We start from the raw sequence: 22,838 nt of genomic DNA, 5'->3' as shown, positions 1-22,838 counted from the left end.
TCAAGGATACTAAAAACCCAAGCGAACAAGGTAAATCAATTGTTGCTCGTGAGTCACGTTCATAATTTTATCGTTACAGAATTCCCTCATCCATTTTCCGCATTTCCCGATTAAGGCCTCATACTACGGATATAACACAGCTCAACAGAAAAGGAGAGAGTTTTTTTCATGCCTTGATTTTTTCCGTGAATTTTTAGTTTTATACTTTTTTTAACCCCAAACTAAGCGAAAAACGTGTTCAAGGTTAAAATTATGTCCGTACGAAGTGGACTAAAAAAACAAAACCTAATTACACCAGGATATTGTAATATGCGGGTATTTGCATATTAACTAAGAATTTTTATTGGTTTCTAAATAAAATTCCGCATTGCATCAACTTTCCAGGTAAAATTTATTGCCCGTATCTTTGGACTTGAACGAAAATTTCCCAACGTTTTTAGGTGCATATGAATTTGCGGACAACCTGTATGCTAATTGACACGTATGGTTTTTCTGTGAAAAAATTTCTAAATATATTCTCCTGCCGTTACGTTAAATTTCTTTCAAAGTCTGATAGTTCAAAATACAGATCATCGGATGAATAACACTTATGCATGTAATAAATATATGCCATTTTCAATTTCAACATTATATTATTAAACATAATAACAAGAAAAATTAACGGTAAACTGTATATCTTTATTTATCAATGCTTATTTGTATAGACGTACAAAAGTTATCAATACATAAACTTTACAAAAACTATATAATTATGTAGTTTCAATTCTTTGATTTTTTACAGTCTGTAGAAGCAGTACAGTCTTCAATGTGTTTTTGTAAGAAGTACAAAGTAGCAATTTGCAAGCTGACTTAGAGTCAGAAGCTTTAATAGCCGCATTAATAAACTCTGGCGCACAAGTGCATACGAATGGACCATTGTACTTTAGATTCAGTCGTTCAGAGAAATATGTACTTTGAGATACGTTTTTACATGACTTGCAGATCTCTAATGAATTCCTCAATGAACCGGTTTTATCGCAGTAGTCTGCCAGATTTTTAAAATACAATCTGAATTAAATAGTTCAGCTAGCTTGGTTCGACGTGAAGAGATGTCGCAAAATTATATTGTTTCCGGATCGCAAAAAACCATTATACAAACTGCGTTACGGTGGACTGTTTTATGGTGGATCTGACCGAATGAGAAAAAAACAACTTGAATCTTATAGACGTTCTTCGAATGTAACTCCTATCGAGGTGAACGATCGCCCAATTTTGTTAAAGTAACTTTTGAAACAGTATTCTCAGTTCATTTGAATTTCTTCCGCTTTAGTTACTTCAAAGTTTCCGTTTCCCAGCGTTTGACAGCATCTCGTATCAGTGTTATATCCTTGGCATATGTACGGCAGCAACCGCCGATGTATCGAACCCCGAGATTTAGCCAATCGGCAACAAAGTTTTCCAGAGAATCCGTAGTCTCTCCAGGTTGCCACCCTTCGCTAACAACGTACCGCTCTCCGCTATTAGGATAAACGACCAAAGGTAGACTATCCTCTTTTCTGTCCTTATTGATTTCGGCAAGTAAAGGAGAAACGCATCGTGGAGCGATGCAATTCACTCCTACAGCGACTATCTGTCCAGGTAAAGCTTTGACGAAACATGCCAGAGCGACCTCTTTGAAATTGCTACCGTCAGCCAGACTCCTTCCATCCTGACGACATGAGAACGACAGCCAGGCTTTCATTGCCGGATAGTCCCTCAGCAGGTCGACCAATGCTTCAGCCTCAATTTTATTTGGTATGGTCTCGAAAGCGAGCAGATCTACTCCACCTTTTACCAAAACTTCCAAACGAGGCTTGTGCCAATTTTTAATCGCTTCGACGGTAACATCTGGATCGTAAGCTCCGGTGTACTCTGAGCCATTGTGCAGCGCAGCACCGTAAGGCCCAATAGTACCGACGATCAACTTTCGATCATCCTTGGTCTCCGCCGAATGAATTTTGATTGCTTCTTTGGCAATATCTACCGCGCTTTTGATCAGGGCTAAGCTTTCTTCCGCAGTCAGATTTAGATGCTTCATAAAACCACCGATCGAAGCCTGATAAGTATTTGTTTGAATGATGTCGGCACCGGCTCGTAGAAAGTCGAGATGAGTCGCCAGAACTGCATCTGGATTAGTAGCTAAGAATCTCGCTGTCCACAAGGGGTCACCGTCAACCTTATTGCCAACATGAACTGATAGCTGAGTTGAAAAGCCACCGTCTAGTATTTTCACTTTACCTCTTTCTTTCGAGCTATCGAGAGACATCTTTCCACCTGTCCCTTTATTTATGTTGACTGCGAACTTGTTGCTATTTTTCTATAGCAAATTACCTTGTGCTCGTCAGCAGCTTGACCACTTACGACCTTTGTTTGTTTCCCCTTTGACTAGATGTAAAATTTCCTCCTCCCGACTTACGATCAAATCCGTGACGTGTTACTGTCAGTCACTCTTTGGTTACTACGCCTCTGGTATTAAATCTGTATTTATGCAGGTTTGACCAATTGCACGCCTGCAAAAAAGCAAACCAATACGCTCCACGTCCCAGGAGCATGAATGAACCACTCCGGATTTAGAACCCAACAGAGCTCGAAGTTATAGTTTTTTTTTTCAGAATGCCCATGCCACACGTTCCGTCTCTGCTGTTATCACGTTATTTTGCTGAAAATTCATATTTTTAAAGTTTCCTGACTCGCACGATCTGTGAAAGCGCATCTATATTATTATAAGGATATATTATCAGTCGGCAACTATATATATATATATATACAGATATGTATTATTATATGCAGATATCAGTGGTTATTACCATTACACAGTGCGAGTTGGGTACCGCCGGTATAAGCCGAGTGATGATATACCGACATCGACGGCGTGCGGATAATATTGTTCTCGGATTTTGTAATCGACAGAACAATGCAACGGTATTCGAATATTACTGGAAATTGCGCTTGAAAACTGGAAAACATCAGAGTTACAGTTAAATAAACGAGTGTATAAATCGTGTGAGAATTATACGGTATTTTTGATTTTCTCTGAGTAATTTGCCACTGAGCAAGCCAACGGGGTTTTCTCGATTGAATCATTCGTGCGTCAGTGTCTTATATACAGAATAATTTATCATTACGTGATTTTACATTTTTAATATCTAGATTTTATTACTGCGTCCAGCTTAAGAATCCTGCATTTATCGTCAACTCGCAACTAGAATTGAATGCCTGTCCATACAAATATATGACGCGGAGATGAAATTTCAAATTAGCGCCTGATTTGGTATAAACAGCAACCCAAAATCCACGGAAAATCGGTTATAGAGGCGCTGCGGCGACGTGGACTGAGCATCCGAGCTCAGTTCACGAATAGCGAGCGAGCAGGGAGTCACGCGGTCGAATTTTGCAGCGTATAAATCGCGTTATTTAATGTTCGTTGTAATTTAACAGAGCACTAAATCAGTACTGAATTTTCCAGCGAATAAAACCTCGTTACAGCAGCCTCTACTTTTTCTGATTTCGATTATTATCGCGGTTTGCATGTTAAAGGCTTGAACTCGACTGAATTCATATTCGTTCAGTATACGTTTGTCCAAAAGAAGTAAGCATCTCAATTAGGTTCGTTTATTATTCAATAATATGTAATGTGAATTTTTCGTGACCTTGAATTTTCTTATAGCATTCATTTTGATCGCCGAGATAAACAACATACGATCGGTATCACGTGAGCAACGATGCGAAGTTGGTTGCGGATGCAGTTTCAAATGCAACGCTCAGAGAGTTCGGACGCTTCGCAACGGCAGGTCAACGAAATTACCATAAAAATTATGTCGTAATTACGTTATTTATCGTGTCGTGTTGAGCACATGCTGATGAAAATCACCTGCTCCGGGAATTCTGCGCCCGTCGAGAGATAATTGGGAGTGAAAACATTGTGAGTGAAAATATTGTGAGTGAATAATTCGACGTGCAAGTCGGTTGAACAAAAGAAAGTTACGAGGTAAACAATTTTTTTTTTTAATATCCAACACATCATTCGATTTTGTCTGTCGTGTCCCGGTATAAACAACAAACAATCGAGATGCCACCATCTTGCCATCTTGACAATGTACCGAAGAATACGCGATCGAATCTTCGCATGCATCGACATAATTTATTTAGTGATTCGCAGTACCTGGATGGAATTCTACCTTTAGTGATAACCAGTGATAACCACAGGAATATCAAATTTAGTGAGTGATGCTCATGGGAATATAAAATTTGTTCAGTGATACCTTCAGCAATACATAATTTAACCAGTGATTGTGATGTGAATTCAGTTCCGATGTCGAGGCTGGCCTGATTTACACGATGCAGCATGAGTAAGTCGCATGGATTTGAAATATTTTAAATCATACAATTGCACTTCGAGTTAGACATAAATACCATCACGAACAAAATGCGAGCGATAACGTACTTTTTATCGATATGCTAGTTGACTATGCCAGGGGTGGATATGTAAGACTTCAGTTGTATCGGCACATCTAGTGGCCTGCATTATCAACCTGGAAGCAAAAAAGTCCATCTGCTTTGACAGAGTAGCTTACCGATTCGGTTAGCACTTCATGTAATTGATATTAACTATTCTTGCTCTTTCTCATCTTTCGTTTACGCCTTTTTGGCCTGCAAATCCTTGAACGATGATAAGATAATCAGGTCGAAAATATTTTTCGAGAAATTTGAAAAGCTTAGATTTTTCAAAATTATTGTCAACTTTCAGCGGCCTCCATACTTTTTAGCGTTCCATAATTTTAAAATTGAGTCATAGTCTAAGGAATAGATCTTGTTTGTAGGGTCAAAATGGACTTTCAGACTTCCATAATACCATAAATATATTACAATTTACAAAGTATTCGAAAAGGAGCTAAAGTAATATTTTCTGCCAGTACTTAGAGTTATTAAGTGTAAGATTTCTTTATTGTGAATATTTTCGTAAACAATCACCTATGACAGAGTACACAGCCACCAACAAGGTGTAGAAAAAAAATATTCTGTTGGAAATGTTAAAATTTTCAGTTTCTATGTACACAACAATTGATGAATTACGTCATCATAGGATTTATACAGAAAGAAATTAGGCTTGCAATTTCTCCTGGAGAAGCTTTTCGAGTTTACACATATCCACGGCAAATTTCCGGATCCCATCAGAGAGTTTATCAGTTGCCATCTGATCCTCGTTTAATAACCATCTAAACTTTGCTTCGTCAAGAGTTATCTTTTCAAGATCTGAATTTTTAGCTGCAGCAACATTCAAGGCTTGCTTCACCGGTTCGGTACTTTTTTCCAATTCGTCCAACAGCTTCGGACTAATTGTCAGGTAGTCACAACCAGCCAATTCTTTGATTTCACCTAGAGACAAATTGTTTTTTCAATTAATATTTTGATAATGACTAACTGCTGGATCATTCTAAACGCAGTGTGTAAATGTTTTGCAATATATGTATACTGACCAACATTTCTGAAGGATGCGCCCATCACAACGGTTTTATACCCATACTTTTTATAATAGTTGTAAATCTTGGTTACGGAAACGACTCCGGGGTCCTCCTTGGCTTCGTATGACTTGTTATTAGTGTTCGCGACGTACCTGGAGAACAAAAGTTTCAGAGTTTGAATTGGTTCGCGTGTCGACCGAAGTGGAATTTTATGCAGCAAAATCGAGATTCTCACCAATCGAGAATTCGTCCCACAAATGGAGAGATCAAAGTCACACCGGCTTCAGCACATGCGATGGCTTGAGCAATTGAAAACAGAAGAGTCAAGTTGCAGTGAATTCCGTACTTCGTTTCGAGTTCCCTTGATAAAACATAATGCACATATTATATTAACAAAATCTAGAACCATTTGAATACGCGCAGTCTGCTTATCGTTAAAGTTAGAACTTACTTGGCTGCCTGGATGCCTTCCCATGTAGATGCAAGCTTTATAAGAATACGTTCTTTACTAATCCCAGCTTCCTCGTACAAGGAAATGAGTTTCTTAGCTTTTTCAATGCTAGCTTCCTTATCAAACGAAAGTCTAGCGTCAACTTCAGTAGAAACTCGTCCAGGTACAATTTTCAGAATTGCTTGTCCGAAAAGGACGCATGTCATATCAATAGCCGCCTCAGTTTGTTCAGCCAGTGTTCTGAATGTTGTGAATTAATATTGCTGTTAAATACACCGAATTCTTGTCTTGCTTGGTTTATCAAGTTAGGAGATAAGGAATCTTACATTATTTTGTATTGATAAACTATAGTTCCGGATTCATGAACATCCGTTAAACGTTTAACGAGCATAATATATAATGGCCCATCATCAAGTTAGGAGATAAGGGATCTCACATTATTTCTTATCGATAAGCTATAACCCCGGATTCTTGAATATCCGGTAAACGTTCAATGGGCGTACTATATAACGACCCGTTATAATTTTCTGTTTTCATTGTTCTCGACTGTTTGATTCGTATTTCACAGACACAGTTCATATCGCTTTCTCAAATCTCAGACAACTTCACAATATGGGATAACCTTTTAAACAACTTTTAGCCGTATCATTGCAAATTCTACTCTCATTTTTTTATAAATAATATACTGAAATAATTGACTGACATTAGAAGTCCTAAAACAAAATTTCACAACTTCTACGCAAGTGAATTGTTTCGGTATATCATGTATGATATAAAATACGCCCGAAACTGGTTGATTAATTCAGTTTTCGTGGCTAGAGAAATGGTTTTTATTTTTTCCAACTACAGCGTGCCGTTACAAAAAGTTACGAAAAAATACGTGGTATTGAGGAATCTATAGGGAATGTAAAAATAATAATTTCATAATTTTGCTCGGATGTTTCACAAGTTAAACGTTCAACGGACTTTCATGAATTTAGGGAATTCTCCGTTATCAGACATTTAAATGGATAGTCAGAACAGAAATAGGGAACTACAATTCTTCAATCAATTTTCACTTTGTTTCCTATTTATGAGAAATGAGAGAGATGCATTTACTCGTTCACAACTCACGTTCCAACTTTAGCTCCATACTGCACAGCCTTGTCAATTAGATGAGCATATTTCTTGTCGGTCGCAGCAGCGAGAATTAGAGACGGGTTTGTTGTAGCATCAGTGGGTTTAAATTTTTCCATAGCTGGTAAATAGAATTTTTAACTATCAATCAAATGTATCTTACATTCTTAGACAAGATAAATATGTTGGAATACATATATATTATAATATTAATACAGAACATTGAATTACAATACAAGATAATATTCCATCTAACATTGAATTATAACAATTTTTATGAAGGCATAGTTTTCAAACTATATTCTTGCAAGACTGAACAAATGAAAAGTGAGTTTTTTCGAAAATCTCATACCGAAATTACACTGCTGTTACAAACATGCAACAGGTATTCTGTAGCCATCGCTTCATAGAGATGTTTGAAAGGCCTAGTTCTTTCGAAATTTCAACTCTAAGTAGATAACGAAACAATTTTCATTTATAATTTGAATTTGAAACATTCGATGTACTATCAACGATAATTATCGATAATGTTACGCCATTCGAACGCGTGTTTTTGCGGCACATGAGGGACCTTTGAATGATTATTGAATGACTTTCACGCAACGGTCAATGTCATTTGGTGTAAATTCAATTCATGCGTTTTTTTTTTTTTTTCTTTAGAAACGAACGATTCCGCGTTACGCTCTAATCTGCACGCGTATTACATCGCGTATTTTTTTAATTCTTCGGTACAGGTGGTTGCACGTCTTGCCGATAAGATAACCTGCGAGATATACGAATTGGAAACAAACGAATGCTGAAATAATTACTACAGGTGAATGAGACCGCACCGAACTGCTGGAAATAATAAATCGCAAATCATTCTGACGCGTGAGATGTTTAATTCGTGATGTAATATCGGTAAATAATGTAAGATTCGCGTCGCATAAGGTGTAGTGTAATGTTAAGCGATACGAATCTCCTTTACCTTGGAAATCGCCAGTGTCGGCGACAACTGTGGTAAGCGTTTTTAGCTGATCCAACGAGCTCGTCATCTTGCTCTTCTTGCACTGCGGCTGTTCGCTCATTCTTCACCAATTTTATTAGCTCCGGCCTACGGAACGATAAGCGAAAGACGCACGAGGGAAAAATAAAAATGCAAATCTGTTAGAAGCCGACGATACTGACGGGGACGAATTGCAGTCATTGAAAGACCACTTGCTGACGGGTTTGCCAACCTTTAAAAATCAAATCCAACACATCTCCTATCATAGTTGTCCTTATCACGGCTTCAGAAACTAGTTTCTTTATCGAGAATTGAACATTTTTGTCATTCGCATTCACAAACTCTGTATCTGACGATTATCGAACGCTGTGATTTTTTCTGATTATTAATACTTTTCCCGCAAGTTTTTTCACGCTCAATAGTTGACTGGTCTGCAAGACTTTTTGATTTCAACAATTTCATTGGCCACACGCGTCGTGTTACGACATATATCGGCAAGTAATAGGTATATTCTCTTGACTCCTTGATTACGATCGCATTGAGGAGAATTACTTGCTTCTCTTTTCAATGCCATGAATTGAAAGGAGAAACGACCAATCAGTGATCAATATAATCAGTGGCGTGGAGTCAAGCGAATACACCCATTGAAATTTAATTTTTACACCATTAATTTGAAAGTGATATTGCACTTGACGCAATTTACATGCATTTACATTCAAGGATTATTCAGGTTCCGAGTTGAAAGAGCATCATTGGTAGAAAGATCGACGTATCCCACACAAATATTGATACATTAAAATTACTTGGTTGGTGTAAGACTAAATCAAAATCATGTTTATTAATCCAGCTTAACAATCGAATCAAATACAACAAAACGTTACAATTCTTCCGCTGAATATATCCAGCGCTTAAAAATGATTGAGTGATTATTACTTGTTAAAAGCTATTTACAATTGCAGTAAGAGTTTATTTTATGTATAAAAATATAGGTTTATTTACAGCCCCTGATTAAAAAAATCTTATACATTAATAACATAATATGGGTATATATATAAGTATAATGGATGCATTTTTGCAAGTATAAGCAACTTGCAATTGACATCGAGAGTAAGTAGAAAATTGTCTTGAATTAGCATGAAGCTGAAGTTAGTAAAGTCAATATAAAGAAACGTTCAAATAAAAATCACTATTTTACAACTTTAGAGTGACTTTGAAGAAGTTAAATCCTCAAGATATTATCATTCTTCATGTTCTAAGCCAGTAACTAAATTTTAAATAACTCTCACATTGTGAAATAGCGAATTTTTCTGAAAATACATTGTTACAATGATATTACAAACTTCAATTTCATGAGTTCACTGGAATTTGAAATGTGATACGATTATAACACTATAATCATAATAGGCACAAAAACGAGGAACGAATATACACATATCTATATACATTTACGCAAATGATCCAGGGTTTTAATTATAACTCTTTCCCGTCATTTTAGCATCCACAATTATTTTTTGTTTCATCGAATTTATTAATCACTAAGTATTTTGACAACAGTCGAGAAACAAGAACAATGATATAAATAAAAAATGAGAATTTCGTATTTGTACTAAGTACAGGTGTCAGATCAGCTAATTCTTCACTAATGAATTGAGTATTCGCATAGGAAAGGTTTATCGAAGCTTCAATATTTATTTCTTGATCGGAAAATCAACTCAAAATAGAAAGGTATTTGAGATGCTGTTGAAAGATATGGTGAACTTGCGAGAGCTGAAATTTGATATGCGTTTCGATTATTCCATAAAAGTATCTACAAAACGATGTGGATAATCGCGAGGTGTTAATTTAATTTTCAATTGGAACTGAAAATTATTCCACTGCTTGAACCGCTAACATCTTTCAATTCACAAGGGATGCAACTTAATGCAACATCCAACAAAGTTCCTAGAGTATTATATATTACCAATACTGCAAGTTTCTGTTCCTTTTTTCTCTCATGAGACGAAACTCACGAAGGCCTTCCCACAATCATAACGTACAAAGAAAGTATAAGAACACGGAATCAGAAATAGAATATCTATGAAATAAATTTTAATTTTACTTGGAAATGAACAACGAGTTGGCTTTACTGGCAGCGCAAATCTACAGAATGGTTGGAATACAGAGATCGAGCAGTTTTCGATTCAGTCAAATGATATAAGTTTTTTATATGGTACGATACTTTTATTACCATTAATATTATAGCAGTAACGTATCGTAATCAAATATTTATACTTTTCGTAAAATAGATAAACCTCAAATGATGAGGTAATACTTGAGATGAATACAAAATTGAGGTAATTTTTTTATTCCCAAGAATGTGAATTTGACAAATTCAAGAAGTTTGACGATTTCGATGATTTTATCATTCTCGAATCAAGCTTATAATTCCATACGGGAATTTCAGCAATCCAAACAATATTACTTGAATAAATTTCACACAACTCTGCCAATTAGTATCAAAGCTTTTAATTTATTAATTCCTAAATTGAAAAAGTCCCTAATAACTTCGATTTCACACTTTATCAATGAGCGAATGAGTGTCAGAAATAATGGTCTTTCTTGGTTGATGACTGTACATAAAAATTGAACAAATAACCAAAGCTGCTCCAGTACTGAACTGGAAAGTTAAATGGAATGCGAACAAGTATATGGAAGCTATGCAAGATATAACGATGGCTAGCGAGGTAGCAAAACCCTTCAGGATGTTATCCGCGTGTTTGACGACCATCGCTACAACGAGCCCACCACCGGCTTGGAGCAGGACTAAATAATTAACGAACCAGTCGTAACCGAAAAAGAATCCCTGGTGGCGAATAACTGCTCCGTCGTATAAAAAACAAGTGAATAATCCAAACGGTAAAGAAAGCAAACTCAGTTGAACGTTTCGCATCCATACAGAAATATCAGATCCTTTAAGAATTTTTTCAAAGTAAATTCCTGCAAATCCTGATAGGAAACATGCGCTCAGCGCAGCTGAAAATCCAACCAACTGATTTTGTTCCATTCCCGATGGTACAGTGGTTGGACTGCTTTGAGCTAGTTGAACTAAGACAACGCCTGCCAAGAGTAGAACCAAGGCACCCCACTGAATGGAGCGTAAAGTTCTACGAAGTATCAATACGGCAAAGAAAGCTGTCGTCAAGATCTTCAGCTGATATGTTACCTGAAATTGGGAAGAAGTATTATTCCGTGCTTAAAAAAGTCTTGCGAAACGAGACTCAAACATTTTGAAGGATTGATTTTGAATTTACCTGATATGTCGCCGCATCCAAATGGGAGGCGGACACGTACAACAAATTATTTTGTATGATGTAGACCAGAGATGGTACGCAGACTTTCAAAGTGTCCATAGGCTGTTTGAGCACGGTTTTGTCAATGGCGTGTAGAAATTTTCTTATACTCCCTTCTTCCATATAGACCAACACTAGACATGTTACTAGCTTAACCACTTCCGCCATAACCACAGCTGTATCAGAAAATTAGTACTCAGGTCTATTACAGATCGTTTATAAGTACGAGAAGTATTGATCACCATACAAAGAGTATTTAGTGACCAGACAAAAAATGCATTACGGAAAATGCAAGGGATATGGCAGACCTAATGCAAGTATTAAAAAGTCCCAACTTATTATCAAACTAGTCAATTACCTGTTGACGATAAAAACATGTCTCCAGATCTGGTTCGCGCGTAACGCATGCTGAGTCCCAGGACAGCATTTTGAAGAGTTAGTGTAACTAAACTGATGTACTTGAGAAACTGCGGACTGACTAAAACGATATACAGACTGCTATTGTATCATTGGAAATTATTGAATTAGGACGATTGCTAGAAAAGTGGTAATTATTCTTGTGGGCTTATGCAAGTTGGTAAAAATTACTGATTAATACCTCAATTGTTCGAAAGGAATCATCCAACAATAAATCGTTGTCATAGAAATCAACTTTTGAAATCTAACTTTTTAGATGAGACATAGTTATGGAGTTATTCATACACCTAGGAAATTTTTCAATAATGAAAAGTTTCAGAGCAAGATTGGGTTTCCATTAAATTTCTTTAAAATGGACGATTGTCAAGGAAAAGATGAGAAAAGATATGCAATTGTTCAGTCACACAAAAATGCAGGACCCATTAATGAATTGTAAACTTTTTTTGACAGCCAGACTATCTGGTTGTTATCAGATGGTCGTAAAATTACAATGCCTTGAAATAATTCAATAGCTGTTAAATTTAATCTTACTTTTACTGCAACAAAGGGTATTCAGCCAAGTTCTCTTATCGATTGAAAACAAAAGATGTGCGTATTTATAATACGGTTCATTAATATGAATCAATTCAGAAACATTTGGACCGATAGTATTTCACAATAAATTTCTGAAGCATAAAAGTTTCATTGGCACAGTGTTATACCGTAGCATTGATATCTATCCCTACGGGATATTTCACACTTTATTTTACAGACATAATTATTGGTTAATTAGATAAGTCAACCGTGATAAGAGAACAATCTGAAACAGGATGTAATGTGGGCAGGTTCCAACTTTTATTTGATACTTTGAATGAAGAAATCTGGTACGACGACGAAGCATTTCATTGCAAGTAAAGTTAACTCAAAATTGTTGATAATAAACTAATGAAAAACGTGGGTATTATAAATATTAGAATTTAATGAATTACTATGGAGTGCAATAATTGATTTTCATACCTGATTGTTTAGGCATTTTAACGTCGAGCAGGCAAATTTCAATAACTGCAGATTAGAATGAAAATAAAATCCAACAATCTTTCATCGCACTTATCTGAAAATGAAATGGATAAATTTACAACGATCCATCATCGGGTATTAGGAAATACAGAGCGTTTAAGACAATGGGGGAAGGAATTTAATCAGACGACAATTATCACGAATAACTGTTTCGAACGTTCCAACAGTACGTCTGACATTCTTTAGAAATCCTTACAGTCAATGATCGTATCAGAGTTAACCTCAGCTCGATTAATTCCTTTTATTAATTTCTCCGCCTTCTTTTCCACTCTCAAAACCGAGAAATTCATTGGTTCAATAGCTTATCGATCACGGACAGGCGATAATTCGAGTACGTTGCAATATCAATATTTTGTCTGTGCACTTTCTCCACGTTAGCTGCGCGTATAAATCTGCTGTGCAGCTGTCAAAACGCTTGAAACGTGCATACATTGCATACGTATACATGTACAGTACCAAACGTTGAATCCGTAATAATGTGTGAAAATATAACTTATCTCGTATTTAATTATTGTCTGAGTCACGTATTTACCTTTGCTAAATATTCAGCCAAAGCTAATACGACCGCACACTGTAATATACACGTTGACACTAGGTACGGAAAGTAAACCATCTGCTGCCTGGTTCGGACAAGTTCTGACAAATTCTGACCACCCGACTCGGCGCCGGAGCTACGTCGGGACGAAAGTGATTGCACAAACGATAACCGCGATTCGAGGATTGAAAATTTGTTTACGAGCTTGCGACGATAAATGCATACCTACGCGATTTCACATGCGGAATAACAGTAGGTAAATTAATTCGAACAAAAGACTGACGGGGTCTACTTATTTCAATTTTCACGTTACGGATCGTTAGCCGGTTTTTCGAAATTTTTCAACCTGTACCTAAATGGGTGACATGTAGGTATTTGTAAAAGAATTTCGTTTCTCATTTACTTACCGTCAGATTTCCTCGCTGTCGCGTTGTGAAACGTGGCTCGATGAACAGCTTTCGAATTTAGCGTGGCGCGCATTGTGAGCATCGATGTTATACACAAGCGATTATAGGAGTTTCTAATTATGGATACATGTATGCACAACTGTTTTCGATGTTTGCTTTGACAAGGTCCGAACGATTACGCAACTAATTTCTTCGTGTCGGGAATTTGAATAGAAGTAACGATGTTCGTCGCCGTATGAATGTATTATCACGTATTCCATTGGATCGATGCAGTCGGTAGAACTACGACGACTCTTGTTGTCGACGATTTTACACACTTTTTTAAATTTTAACAGTCATTTACGCTCACAGTTTGCTGTTCAGTTTCGCGTCGACACTTCGCTGCACCTATCAAAGCAAATGAGTCACAAAAAAATGCCTCGTTATTCGAGATAGAAGCAGAACAATATCTGGATTCTGAAAGCTAACCTATAACGCAGAAACTGATGTAAATATTTCTTTTCATCGAGTCTTTGTCAAAGGAATAAATCTGTCCAAGATGCCTTCGCACAATATGAATACCGTTTTAATATACGTTGAGAAATATAAAAAATGGGTTACATCAAATCCTCAACTAGCAGGGGACATCGAAAGTACGGTCAAATGGCTGTCGTATTTCACCGCTGGTTCGTATTTATCCTAATCGACATGTTACTTGTTTCGCATATTGTTCAACCGTATTTAAATTGATTTACAAATTTTGTAACGCAGGACGGATAAACAATTCAACTTTGATGTCGGAGCTCGTGTATTCGATGTCCAACTTACTTGTACTGTTCAACGATAGGATTATAAATGCTAATACTCAGGTAGAGACTAAATTGCCAAAGTATCACTCGAAGATAAGAATTTGGTTGACTGTCTTGGAATATTCAGAAGTTCTTTTGGAAATTTCGGCGAGCAAACTGTGGGGAGAGACTGGAAAATGGCTCATCATTGTTATACTTCAGGCTTTTAAGTACATACCTTTTTTTTCGTTTATTTGAATAATTTCGATGAAGAAGTAACTCTCCGTTACAATTACATAAATTGTTTTTTACCGCAGATCGGTAATGCGGCTTTTGCTAGTTCATCGTTACAAAGAAAGAGTGACGCAAAGTCCTCCGATTCCACCAATCAAACGTGATAAAATATCCGATAAGGTCGAAACAATTGAGAAGGACGGTTTTGCCCTAAAAAGATCTAAGAAAGTCGTTCGAAAGGTCAATTCGGGTGGATGTTCTCAGTTTAGGTCATGGGCACCTATTCCTCCGTTAGGAATCGATGACCAACAAACCACCATTGATCTTACACCGAATAAAAAAATAATTCTCGCAGAGGTTTGTGCCGGCTAAAAAATTCCAATGTTACGAACTCCGGCTCATTGCAAGCATTAATTGTACCCAATTACGGCGTTGTTTACATTTTCAGACTTTGTATATTATCAAACCATTGTTGCACCTTGGATGCGTATCCGTAAGCGGACAGAAGCAATGGAAATCGTGGTTTTTATCTCTGATTATTGACCTTGCAAGGTGAGCCGATGAGGTGACATATATCTGTAAATAATTTTGACAGTCGACTAATAATTTTCACAAAACAACTCTAATTTTCCAGTTTGAAGTTGTACAGCAATGAGACAAAAGCAGTAACCCTGCGAAAGGAAGAGTTTGACGAAATCTCTCGTAGACGGGTTGCACTGCTCTTGTACATTCTTCGTTCACCATTTTATGATAATTACAGCCGCATGAAGATTTACGCGCTGCTTAAAATGCTATCGAGGAACGTTCCGCTCGCCAGAATGGTAACGGACCCAATTATTAAATATCTGCCACACTGGCAAAGCACATATTTTTATATGTGGTCATCTTGAAGTGTACTAGAAAAATATTTTGGCCAGGTAACATACTGTATTTTTGCCGATTCTAAGTCGAGCTTGTCGGTGTTGGGTGGAATACAAAAAATGTTTGTCCAACTTAAACTTAGTGGGGTCCATTTATATTCAGGTATTATTGAAATAATTGTCACCAACCTTGGGGGGCAGGGAGGAGGGGACTCGCATTCCATTATGGGGTATGGTATTCTGTGGAAAGAACTTTTTTTTTTCATTTATTATATGCTCTGATCCCACATTTAAAGCTTAAAAACGTGCAAATCTATGAAATGATTGCAATTTAAGTTATAAGTAAACGTCTATTAATATAAGTTATCGCATCAGCATGATCGACATTCCAAGTAAAGATGAGCACAGTCATGTCAGTATGGAGAATCTGATAATTCTTCGTAATAACACAATTTAAGTTGGAAACAATATTTCATATCTCAGGGAGCAATGAATCACATGCCTAGTGATAACGTTAATGTATTAACATTGGCAGATAACTATTGGAATAACGATTCACTGATCCATGTAGGATTTATAAGCTTCTGAAGTATCGAAACTTTAAGAAATTGTTATTATTCTTTAATTGATTAATTTAATCAACATTATATACAAATATTAATATTTATATTTATGCACGTAATTTTTAGTAAAATGAGTTATAAAATCGAGATGAACCCTATTTGAACTAAAGACCTATGTAGTTCAGTACAATGGTAATTACACCAAATTAAAATCTCTTCTGCAAGTTTGAAATATGAATCTTAAAACAGTTACGTATGTAACAAAGACAAGAGTAAAATTAATAACCGTTATAATAATTTATAAATATATTACAATTAAAATGGAATACAACTTCAGCGGAAAATACAGATATGGCAATTTGAATATGACAATGGTTTTTTGACATTTATTCGCACATTTGCAACAGAGAATTTATTGTCACATCCTTCTTTCCTTGATTCGCATCGTACACGGACTTAATGACCTCGGTATCAACGTTTGGGAACATCTCTGCGATCTGTAAAATACAAATCCAATACAGTTAGCGCTAAACTTTGCCAACATTCTATGACAACACTGACAAAATCCATATTACCTGTCTCAATTCAATTTCTGCGTTTGCCCTCTGACTCGGATCAACAGTTGGAACAGCAGCGACGGCAGGTGGAGTCGTATACACATTGACCGGTGCATATTGTGTCATACCACATAAATTAGTCGAAGGAACCATCATTACTGGCGTTTGACCAATGTATGGATTACCAGGAGTAGGCTGAATAAAAAATTTAAACGTCGTTCATCAATAGTAGGAAAAGAAACGCGCCAACCGTTATTGATGGATCAACGAGGTAACGCAAAGTTTTAAAAGATAAATTCAGTCCTTTCAAATTACCAAATAACTGAAAACCATGTTAATCATGCCTTCCTGATTATCCCCTTGTTTTCCACTAAGGGGATACCAGTCCTCGTGAGTCTCTCCTGCCAAAATTACTTGGGGTGGTATTTCTATATGACCCCAAGCGATAAGTTCATCCATCATAAACGAACACTCGTCGTAAATTTCAACGTATATTTGCGTTACCCCAGGTGGAAGGTAGCTGAAATAAGTAATAGTTAAAATAACGACAATAATACCAAACCGAATTTGATGAAAAAAAATCATAAGTTGATTTGTACAACAGGTTCGATAAGAATCAGTGAAAAATATCTATCCTAATCATTTGTAAGGTTTAAACGTAGAAGCTCCTCAAGTGTGTTACCATTGCAAAACTTTGTTCCAGTGCGGGTTTTTCCCTCCGTTTGGATCTGTATGTGTTTCATAAATGGAATGACCGACTCGCAATCTGACGTAAGGATCCATTCTGGTCATGCCGTAATTCTTAACCAATTTTGCCTGTATTTTGAAATGGTTTGTTATTATTGTTGTTGTTCTTGTTGTTGGTAGTACGATCATCGACTGATAGGTTGTTTTCTAGTTGTACTGAATATTTGATGCTCTGTATCGAGGACTCTAATTTTGCAAAACGCCAACCTGAGTAATCGTCACGCTCAGTCTGCCCATGCGTGCAGCTACCACGGGCGGTGCACTTTGGAGATGGTGCTGTAGCGCCAGAGCGGCTTGTTGATCGGCAGCCTCTTGTTGTTGCCGTGGGCTTTCTTCGACTCTGAGAAAGCCATGTGGAAGCGGTCCAAGGAATGCCTGTAAACAATGCCGTTTATCTTAGTGCCACAGATTGGTTTCCTTGATAAAATAATTCATTTCGGAGTAACCTCCGACGGTATGAACGTGACGCATACGGTGAACGAATGCTCGAGTATACAGCGTTTCTTGCTTTAGCGACTTACTCTTTTCTTCCAATCGTCGTATAATTCGTTACGCTGAACACTTGCCATTCTGATATTATTTCCGTAAAACTATTATCCTTCTAGATACTGGCAACACGAGACGTAAAAACTGAATGAAACCTTTAATATTCGGCACGAACTGCTTTGTCAGCACGTTTGGTATTTGCGCTACCCTATGACGTAGTAAATATCGTCTATAGGTACGTACGATCAGCTGATATTAGCTCTTCGACTCCTGGCAAGCACTGTCACCTGAACGGGTTAGAACGTATAAAACTGAGCTGAAAGTCACGTGACGAGACTTATCTTAAGACGAGGTTCCTGACGCGTGATTTCGTATCGTTCAGGTCGTCGTTCTTGCCGTGTCTGTTCATTGTCAAGCGGGCCGCAAATTATGACGTATCGTAATGTACGCACGCACACATCCGTACGTGAATGTGTGAGTTCAATTCCATGTCAGGGGGCTTTTAATTAACAGGCCTCGTAGTTTGTCGCTTACAATTAGAGAGATTCACTTGAGAGTACAGAGCAATGAGGGTGACTTTTGCCTCTCCCTCACTGAGCGTACAACGATTATACTATTTTCTTAGTACACGTTATTACTACCCACCTTCCACTCACCGACGTGATTGAAATTCCGGTGATGACAAATACCGACTAAATTACACGTTTTAATCTCAATTTCAAACTTTTCTTTTCATCACACATTTTTATAAAACTTATTGCAGTTCTCGTTGTGATGTTAAAAATTTGAATGTTTATTGCAAGGGATACGATAGATCAATTTGAAGGAATATCTTGAGAATGAATTAATTCTATAATTCAAACAGCTTCTTTGATAGATGTTTTTTATTCATTTAAATTTATCAAATATTATCAATGACAGAGTAATTATATGTTACAGAACTTTGGCAATCGTAATTAAAATTTGATACTCAATCTGTACTTTGAATATTTTTTATTAATTTTTTTTTTTTTACAAAGACACAGTCTGTTGAATTTTATTTAACATGTGAAATACCTTTATTTATATACATACATATACATGTATATTCATACATATATGTATATATATAATCTAACATATATAAGGCACAATATATTTATATACATAGATTATTCAGTTCGAATACATTAAAATGTACATAAAATATCATTTGCAAATATTAGTATCAAAAAATTTACTCAATATAACAATATTAAAAAGCACACTCTAGTACTACAAGGTATGCTGTTTGGAAATTTTTCAATTCGGTTTAATCGCTCTATAATTAAAGAATTTGATCAATTTTGGTAGATCTCATAAATCTTAAAATAATTAATACAAAAATACATGTATGGATAAGTTAAAAGTTAAACTATTTACGAGCTCCAGTCAAAGGTGAAGTCTTCACATGTGTGTGAAAAAAATTTTCATGCCAACATATGTATAAAAAATTCCGCAAACAAGACAATGTAAAGTACTACTTTGATTTTTAAAAGTTGGTCTGTCTGCACCAGCTCGCTAATCTATTACATGTTGTCAATAGACAAATGTTTTTCAACCGCATCTCCCAAGTAATAAACAAATTATTTCTAGATAATATAAATACCGTTATAGCTCTTGCAATCCTATTCGACTGTAAACAATCTGATATTAATCATTTAACTTTCCTCAATTTCTCGTAATAGTTATTATTATTAAATACGATGGAGATGGACAGTGATTGCAGCGGGTAAAGAATAGTATTCAGTTTCCAAATACCGTGATATATCCTAATTAAATCGATCGATATTATGGTACTTTGGCTGTGCATAATTTGTTTTGATAACGCTCTCAAATTCCGATAATTGCATATGGCATGTTCATGGGTAATCTTATTTACAAATATATCAATACACGCGCGTATAAGGTATGTGAGTATACTGAGCATATTTATGTAACTTTAAGCATGACAAAATATTTACATATGTCATAATAATCTAATAGCTACAGTATATAAGGGCTCTTTGATAGACAAATAATGCTAATGTGATGTACATACGTTTGAATATGTATATCACTTGAACAGGTTTCGATGCAATGTAAATTTTCTTTAGTTTCATCCTGTGTTAGTACAATAAAAAAGGTCCGCAACTTACAACATGAAGTTACATACATGCTTGTGCATTGACTGAAGCAATATTTACAAATACTTCATCGTTTACATTATCTTAATAGTTTTGAATATTGAACTTAAATAGTGTCATTGGAATGTAAAAGTCCGTTGTCCTTTCAGATTGTTGAATACGATTCAAACTGTGGCGGATACATTTTTATATAACTTTTTATCAGTATCTCACTAAATGAAATATGCATTCAATTTTGCAACATTAGTGATTCCAAATTTCGAATGAGTATTGTGTCTTTTACCGCGTTGAAGACAACTTTAATATTTTCTGTATCCACTGCTGTAGTGAAGTGATGAAAAATAGGCTTCTTTGGGTCCCGTTTGACAGATGTGAACATGTCTAGTATGAAATTTTGAACATCATGAATGGAATGTGGGTCACCCTTAAAACTTGGAAAATACTGCCGCAGATCCGTATCGTTGGACTTGACTTTTTTAGCAAGTAAATCTGTTTTGTTCAGGAACAGAATAATCGATACCTCGCCGAAAATTACATTGTTGACTATCGTGTCAAATATATTCTTTGATTCTTCCAGTCTGTTGGTTCGTCTGTAAAAATTAAAAAGTGAAGCATGCATTAACATGACAAAGCAAAAATTGACGCTGAACTCGGGCCGCATTTTTACCAAGCATTGCGCTTCACCGAAATTTATCAAATTGAAATCGTCATTGCTCACCTGTCTTCCAATAAGACTTGATCAAACTCTGAGGAAGACACTAGAAAAAGTATAGAAGTGACACACTGGAAACACTGGTACCACTTCTGCCTCTGAGATCTCTGTCCGCCGACATCGACAAATAGAAACGGAATATTGTTTATCTGAATTAAAAATTCAGAAATTCCTTTGGTCGCTTTTCTGCAGTGCAAAATGTCCTGGTGTGTGGGCATATATTCCTGTAATTAAAATTACATCACTTGTAATCACCCTAAACGACAAAACGACTTTAAAAAAATTAAGTTCAATTATAATCATAACTGTAGACTTACCATTCGGGCAATTCTATCCAAACTATCCAAGAAATATTGAACCGAGTCACTCTGAAAATAAAAGACATTATTAAACAACTATCGAGTTGGAACACTATCATTCACAGATTTCGACATATAGGCCTGATACTTTCGTTTGACAGTCGTGAGAAGAATTTATATCGGTTTAAATTCAATTTGAAATTAATGATCTTTACCAGTTGAAATTCTCGTCGCCTATCGAATGCTTTTCTTATCGCAGCATCACTCCATAGACTTCGAAGATTCGGTACATAGCGAAGGAACAATCTCGTGTCGAATATGATTGTGTTTTCAATTTTGAGTAGCTGGTAGCCGACGTCATCGTTCTTAGGATCTTGCCATGGAATTTGGAGCTTATCCCTGGCGTCGACGAGTACTTTCATACCTTTGATAATATTTTGGTAAATTATGTGCCGATATTCCTTGATCACCTCCGGCTCAAATTTAACTCCATGAATGATTCTCATTTGCTTAAGAAACGTTGATTTTCCACTCTCTCCGGCACCAAGTAAGAGCAGTTTCACTTGACGACGCAGAATCTGCCGATCCTTCTCGAGCATTCGGTCGATCTCTTGACTCTTGTATCGTTGTTCTATTTCTTCGGGACTAAATTTAAAGCGGAGACAACAACCCGACGACCAGGTCAAACTTCCCGCCATGTTGTGAATTTGAACTTGTTATCCAAAAGCGAAGTGAAAAAAAAATCAGGTAACACTTGCACATAACCTAACCTCTACGCTTTGGTTAGGACAGGCACCCAACTTTACATCGAAATTACACCGACGGACTTTAGAGGCAGGCTTAATGCGAACGTTTAAGACAAAAGAATATCGTTAAGACTTTCCGAGAGTACGCGCTCGGAATATTGATTCTTTACAGTCAGAGCTTACTCTTTGTAATGGAAACATGGTTAAATAGTCAATTGTGATTAACGTCATTATACCGAACCGTAGAGATATTCATTCTTTGAACGTCGATCCGTTTCTATTATTTGAGTATTGCAGGTCGGTGTTGATTGTTATCACACGATATAGCTGCCCTGAAGTAGATAGCGTGATATTAAAAAAAAAAAACAAGAAAAACAAAACTTGGTATTCACGTACGCAATGAAACGACACTTAGGTACAAATTGGAAATTTCCATAATGCGAGCTGCGGGAAACTTGACACTATTTTTCCTGGCCAACATTCTTAGGTCACGTACACATTCTCTACTCAGCGTTCAGTCACATGTCACACCAATTCTCTGTTAAATCATTATAGTACCGCTTTATAAAACTCGGGCTCCAGGGATAGATACGTTTGTGAGTAATGAACTATAGGTAGGATAAACCGGTCGTCGGTGTGTTGTGTAAATATACAATGCTGGGTATGAACACACCCTTGACGTAGCTATAACACATGCGCAAACGAGAAATGCCTGTTCGGTCGGTAAGGTACGAATCACAGTGATCGGTCTGATACGTACGCCTTGTGTGTAATATGAAATTTTTTAGCAAAATGAGAAGTAATATCCGACAAGACGAAGGTGCTTCGGATAGCGTGTGGAAAAATCGAAGCTCAGCTCGTGCCTAATTTCAATAACGTTGAATTCTCGATAACGACTGCGAATGAAAACTGAAAAGACAATGAATTTTACGAGTTGAGCCTGGAGA

General features: G+C 36.5%; 6 protein-coding genes and 1 long non-coding RNA gene across 10 annotated transcripts in view; 2 read left to right on the top strand and 5 right to left on the bottom strand.

Moving 5' to 3' along the window:
• Positions 1–657: 657 nt before the first annotated feature.
• LOC107224557 (homocysteine S-methyltransferase) lies at positions 658–2,591 on the bottom strand. Its single transcript, XM_015664657.2, has one exon. It carries the CDS (start codon positions 2,282–2,284, stop codon positions 1,310–1,312), a length of 975 nt encoding a protein of 324 aa, XP_015520143.1. The 5' UTR covers positions 2,285–2,591; the 3' UTR covers positions 658–1,309.
• Positions 2,592–3,394: 803 nt separating this feature from the next.
• LOC124294959 overlaps positions 3,395–22,838 on the top strand; it is a 30,435-nt gene continuing 10,991 nt past the window's right edge. The window contains exons 1-2 of the long non-coding RNA XR_006904865.1: positions 3,395–3,607; positions 3,686–4,367. This is a non-coding gene — a long non-coding RNA (uncharacterized LOC124294959). The remainder of the gene's footprint in view (positions 3,608–3,685; positions 4,368–22,838) is intronic.
• Positions 4,935–8,244, bottom strand: LOC107224556 (transaldolase). Of its 2 annotated transcripts, none has more exons than XM_015664655.2 (6): positions 8,015–8,244; positions 7,045–7,168; positions 5,932–6,171; positions 5,716–5,841; positions 5,496–5,632; positions 4,935–5,394 (listed from the first exon to the last, which is right to left on the bottom strand). In XM_015664655.2, exons 1-6 carry the CDS (start codon positions 8,112–8,114, stop codon positions 5,120–5,122), a joined length of 1,002 nt encoding a protein of 333 aa, XP_015520141.1. In that variant the 5' UTR covers positions 8,115–8,244; the 3' UTR covers positions 4,935–5,119. The 2 variants fall into 2 exon arrangements, with proteins under 2 accessions (XP_015520141.1, XP_046598677.1); XM_046742721.1 differs by lacking the exon at positions 8,015–8,244 and adding an exon at positions 7,400–7,542.
• LOC107224560 (UDP-galactose translocator) lies at positions 8,846–13,903 on the bottom strand. Of its 3 annotated transcripts, none has more exons than XM_015664660.2 (5): positions 13,777–13,903; positions 12,775–12,868; positions 11,720–11,839; positions 11,323–11,537; positions 8,846–11,234 (listed from the first exon to the last, which is right to left on the bottom strand). In XM_015664660.2, exons 2-5 carry the CDS (start codon positions 12,788–12,790, stop codon positions 10,584–10,586), a joined length of 1,002 nt encoding a protein of 333 aa, XP_015520146.1. In that variant the 5' UTR covers positions 12,791–12,868; positions 13,777–13,903; the 3' UTR covers positions 8,846–10,583. The 3 variants fall into 3 exon arrangements, with proteins under 3 accessions (XP_015520146.1, XP_046598678.1, XP_046598679.1); XM_046742722.1 differs by lacking the exon at positions 13,777–13,903 and adding an exon at positions 13,367–13,649; XM_046742723.1 differs by lacking the exon at positions 13,777–13,903 and adding an exon at positions 13,031–13,301.
• Positions 14,306–16,569, top strand: LOC107224559 (peroxisomal membrane protein PEX16). Its single transcript, XM_015664659.2, has 5 exons — positions 14,306–14,441; positions 14,527–14,773; positions 14,861–15,134; positions 15,226–15,329; positions 15,412–16,569. The coding sequence occupies exons 1-5, from the start codon at positions 14,315–14,317 to the stop codon at positions 15,665–15,667; spliced, it is 1,008 nt and encodes a 335-aa protein (XP_015520145.1). The 5' UTR covers positions 14,306–14,314; the 3' UTR covers positions 15,668–16,569.
• On the bottom strand, positions 16,489–18,252 carry LOC107224550 (toll-interacting protein A). Its single transcript, XM_015664650.2, has 6 exons — positions 18,026–18,252; positions 17,712–17,879; positions 17,440–17,573; positions 17,073–17,277; positions 16,776–16,952; positions 16,489–16,697 (listed from the first exon to the last, which is right to left on the bottom strand). The coding sequence occupies exons 1-6, from the start codon at positions 18,071–18,073 to the stop codon at positions 16,587–16,589; spliced, it is 843 nt and encodes a 280-aa protein (XP_015520136.1). The 5' UTR covers positions 18,074–18,252; the 3' UTR covers positions 16,489–16,586.
• On the bottom strand, positions 19,133–22,208 carry LOC107224562 (guanine nucleotide-binding protein subunit alpha homolog). The gene is made up of 4 exons (XM_015664662.2): positions 21,361–22,208; positions 21,164–21,214; positions 20,853–21,070; positions 19,133–20,724 (listed from the first exon to the last, which is right to left on the bottom strand). The coding sequence occupies exons 1-4, from the start codon at positions 21,841–21,843 to the stop codon at positions 20,364–20,366; spliced, it is 1,113 nt and encodes a 370-aa protein (XP_015520148.1). The 5' UTR covers positions 21,844–22,208; the 3' UTR covers positions 19,133–20,363.

Source organism: Neodiprion lecontei, chromosome 6, assembly GCF_021901455.1.
Source record: "Neodiprion lecontei isolate iyNeoLeco1 chromosome 6, iyNeoLeco1.1, whole genome shotgun sequence".
NCBI classification, from domain to species: Eukaryota; Metazoa; Arthropoda; class Insecta; order Hymenoptera; family Diprionidae; genus Neodiprion; species Neodiprion lecontei.
Note: the sequence above shows the minus strand (reverse complement) of the source record. Positions and strands in the feature narration are given on the sequence as shown.

Excerpts from the sequence above, each read along its gene's own strand:
- LOC107224557 (XM_015664657.2), bottom strand. The coding sequence starts at position 2,284 with ATGTCTCTCGATAGCTCGAAAGAAAGAGGTAAAGTGAAAATACTAGAC.
- LOC107224556 (XM_015664655.2), bottom strand. The coding sequence starts at position 8,114 with ATGAGCGAACAGCCGCAGTGCAAGAAGAGCAAGATGACGAGCTCGTTG. Across the intron at positions 6,172-7,044 it reads TATGGAGCTAAAGTTGGAAC|AACACTGGCTGAACAAACTG; the intron begins GTGAGTTGTGAA and ends CACAACATTCAG. Across the intron at positions 5,633-5,715 it reads GTGGGACGAATTCTCGATTG|GTACGTCGCGAACACTAATA; the intron begins GTGAGAATCTCG and ends TTTGTTCTCCAG.
- LOC107224560 (XM_015664660.2), bottom strand. Across the intron at positions 11,538-11,719 it reads CATGTTTTTATCGTCAACAG|CTGTGGTTATGGCGGAAGTG; the intron begins GTAATTGACTAG and ends TTTCTGATACAG. Across the intron at positions 11,235-11,322 it reads TGGATGCGGCGACATATCAG|GTAACATATCAGCTGAAGAT; the intron begins GTAAATTCAAAA and ends TCCCAATTTCAG.
- LOC107224559 (XM_015664659.2), top strand. The coding sequence starts at position 14,315 with ATGCCTTCGCACAATATGAATACCGTTTTAATATACGTTGAGAAATAT. Across the intron at positions 14,774-14,860 it reads GTTATACTTCAGGCTTTTAA|ATCGGTAATGCGGCTTTTGC; the intron begins GTACATACCTTT and ends TTTTTACCGCAG. Across the intron at positions 15,135-15,225 it reads AAAAAATAATTCTCGCAGAG|ACTTTGTATATTATCAAACC; the intron begins GTTTGTGCCGGC and ends TTACATTTTCAG.
- LOC107224550 (XM_015664650.2), bottom strand. The coding sequence starts at position 18,073 with ATGGCAAGTGTTCAGCGTAACGAATTATACGACGATTGGAAGAAAAGA. Across the intron at positions 17,880-18,025 it reads ACGACGATTGGAAGAAAAGA|GCATTCCTTGGACCGCTTCC; the intron begins GTAAGTCGCTAA and ends CATTGTTTACAG. Across the intron at positions 17,574-17,711 it reads TGAGCGTGACGATTACTCAG|GCAAAATTGGTTAAGAATTA; the intron begins GTTGGCGTTTTG and ends TTCAAAATACAG.
- LOC107224562 (XM_015664662.2), bottom strand. The coding sequence starts at position 21,843 with ATGGCGGGAAGTTTGACCTGGTCGTCGGGTTGTTGTCTCCGCTTTAAA. Across the intron at positions 21,215-21,360 it reads GGCGACGAGAATTTCAACTG|AGTGACTCGGTTCAATATTT; the intron begins GTAAAGATCATT and ends TTTTATTTTCAG. Across the intron at positions 21,071-21,163 it reads TGGATAGAATTGCCCGAATG|GAATATATGCCCACACACCA; the intron begins GTAAGTCTACAG and ends TTTTAATTACAG.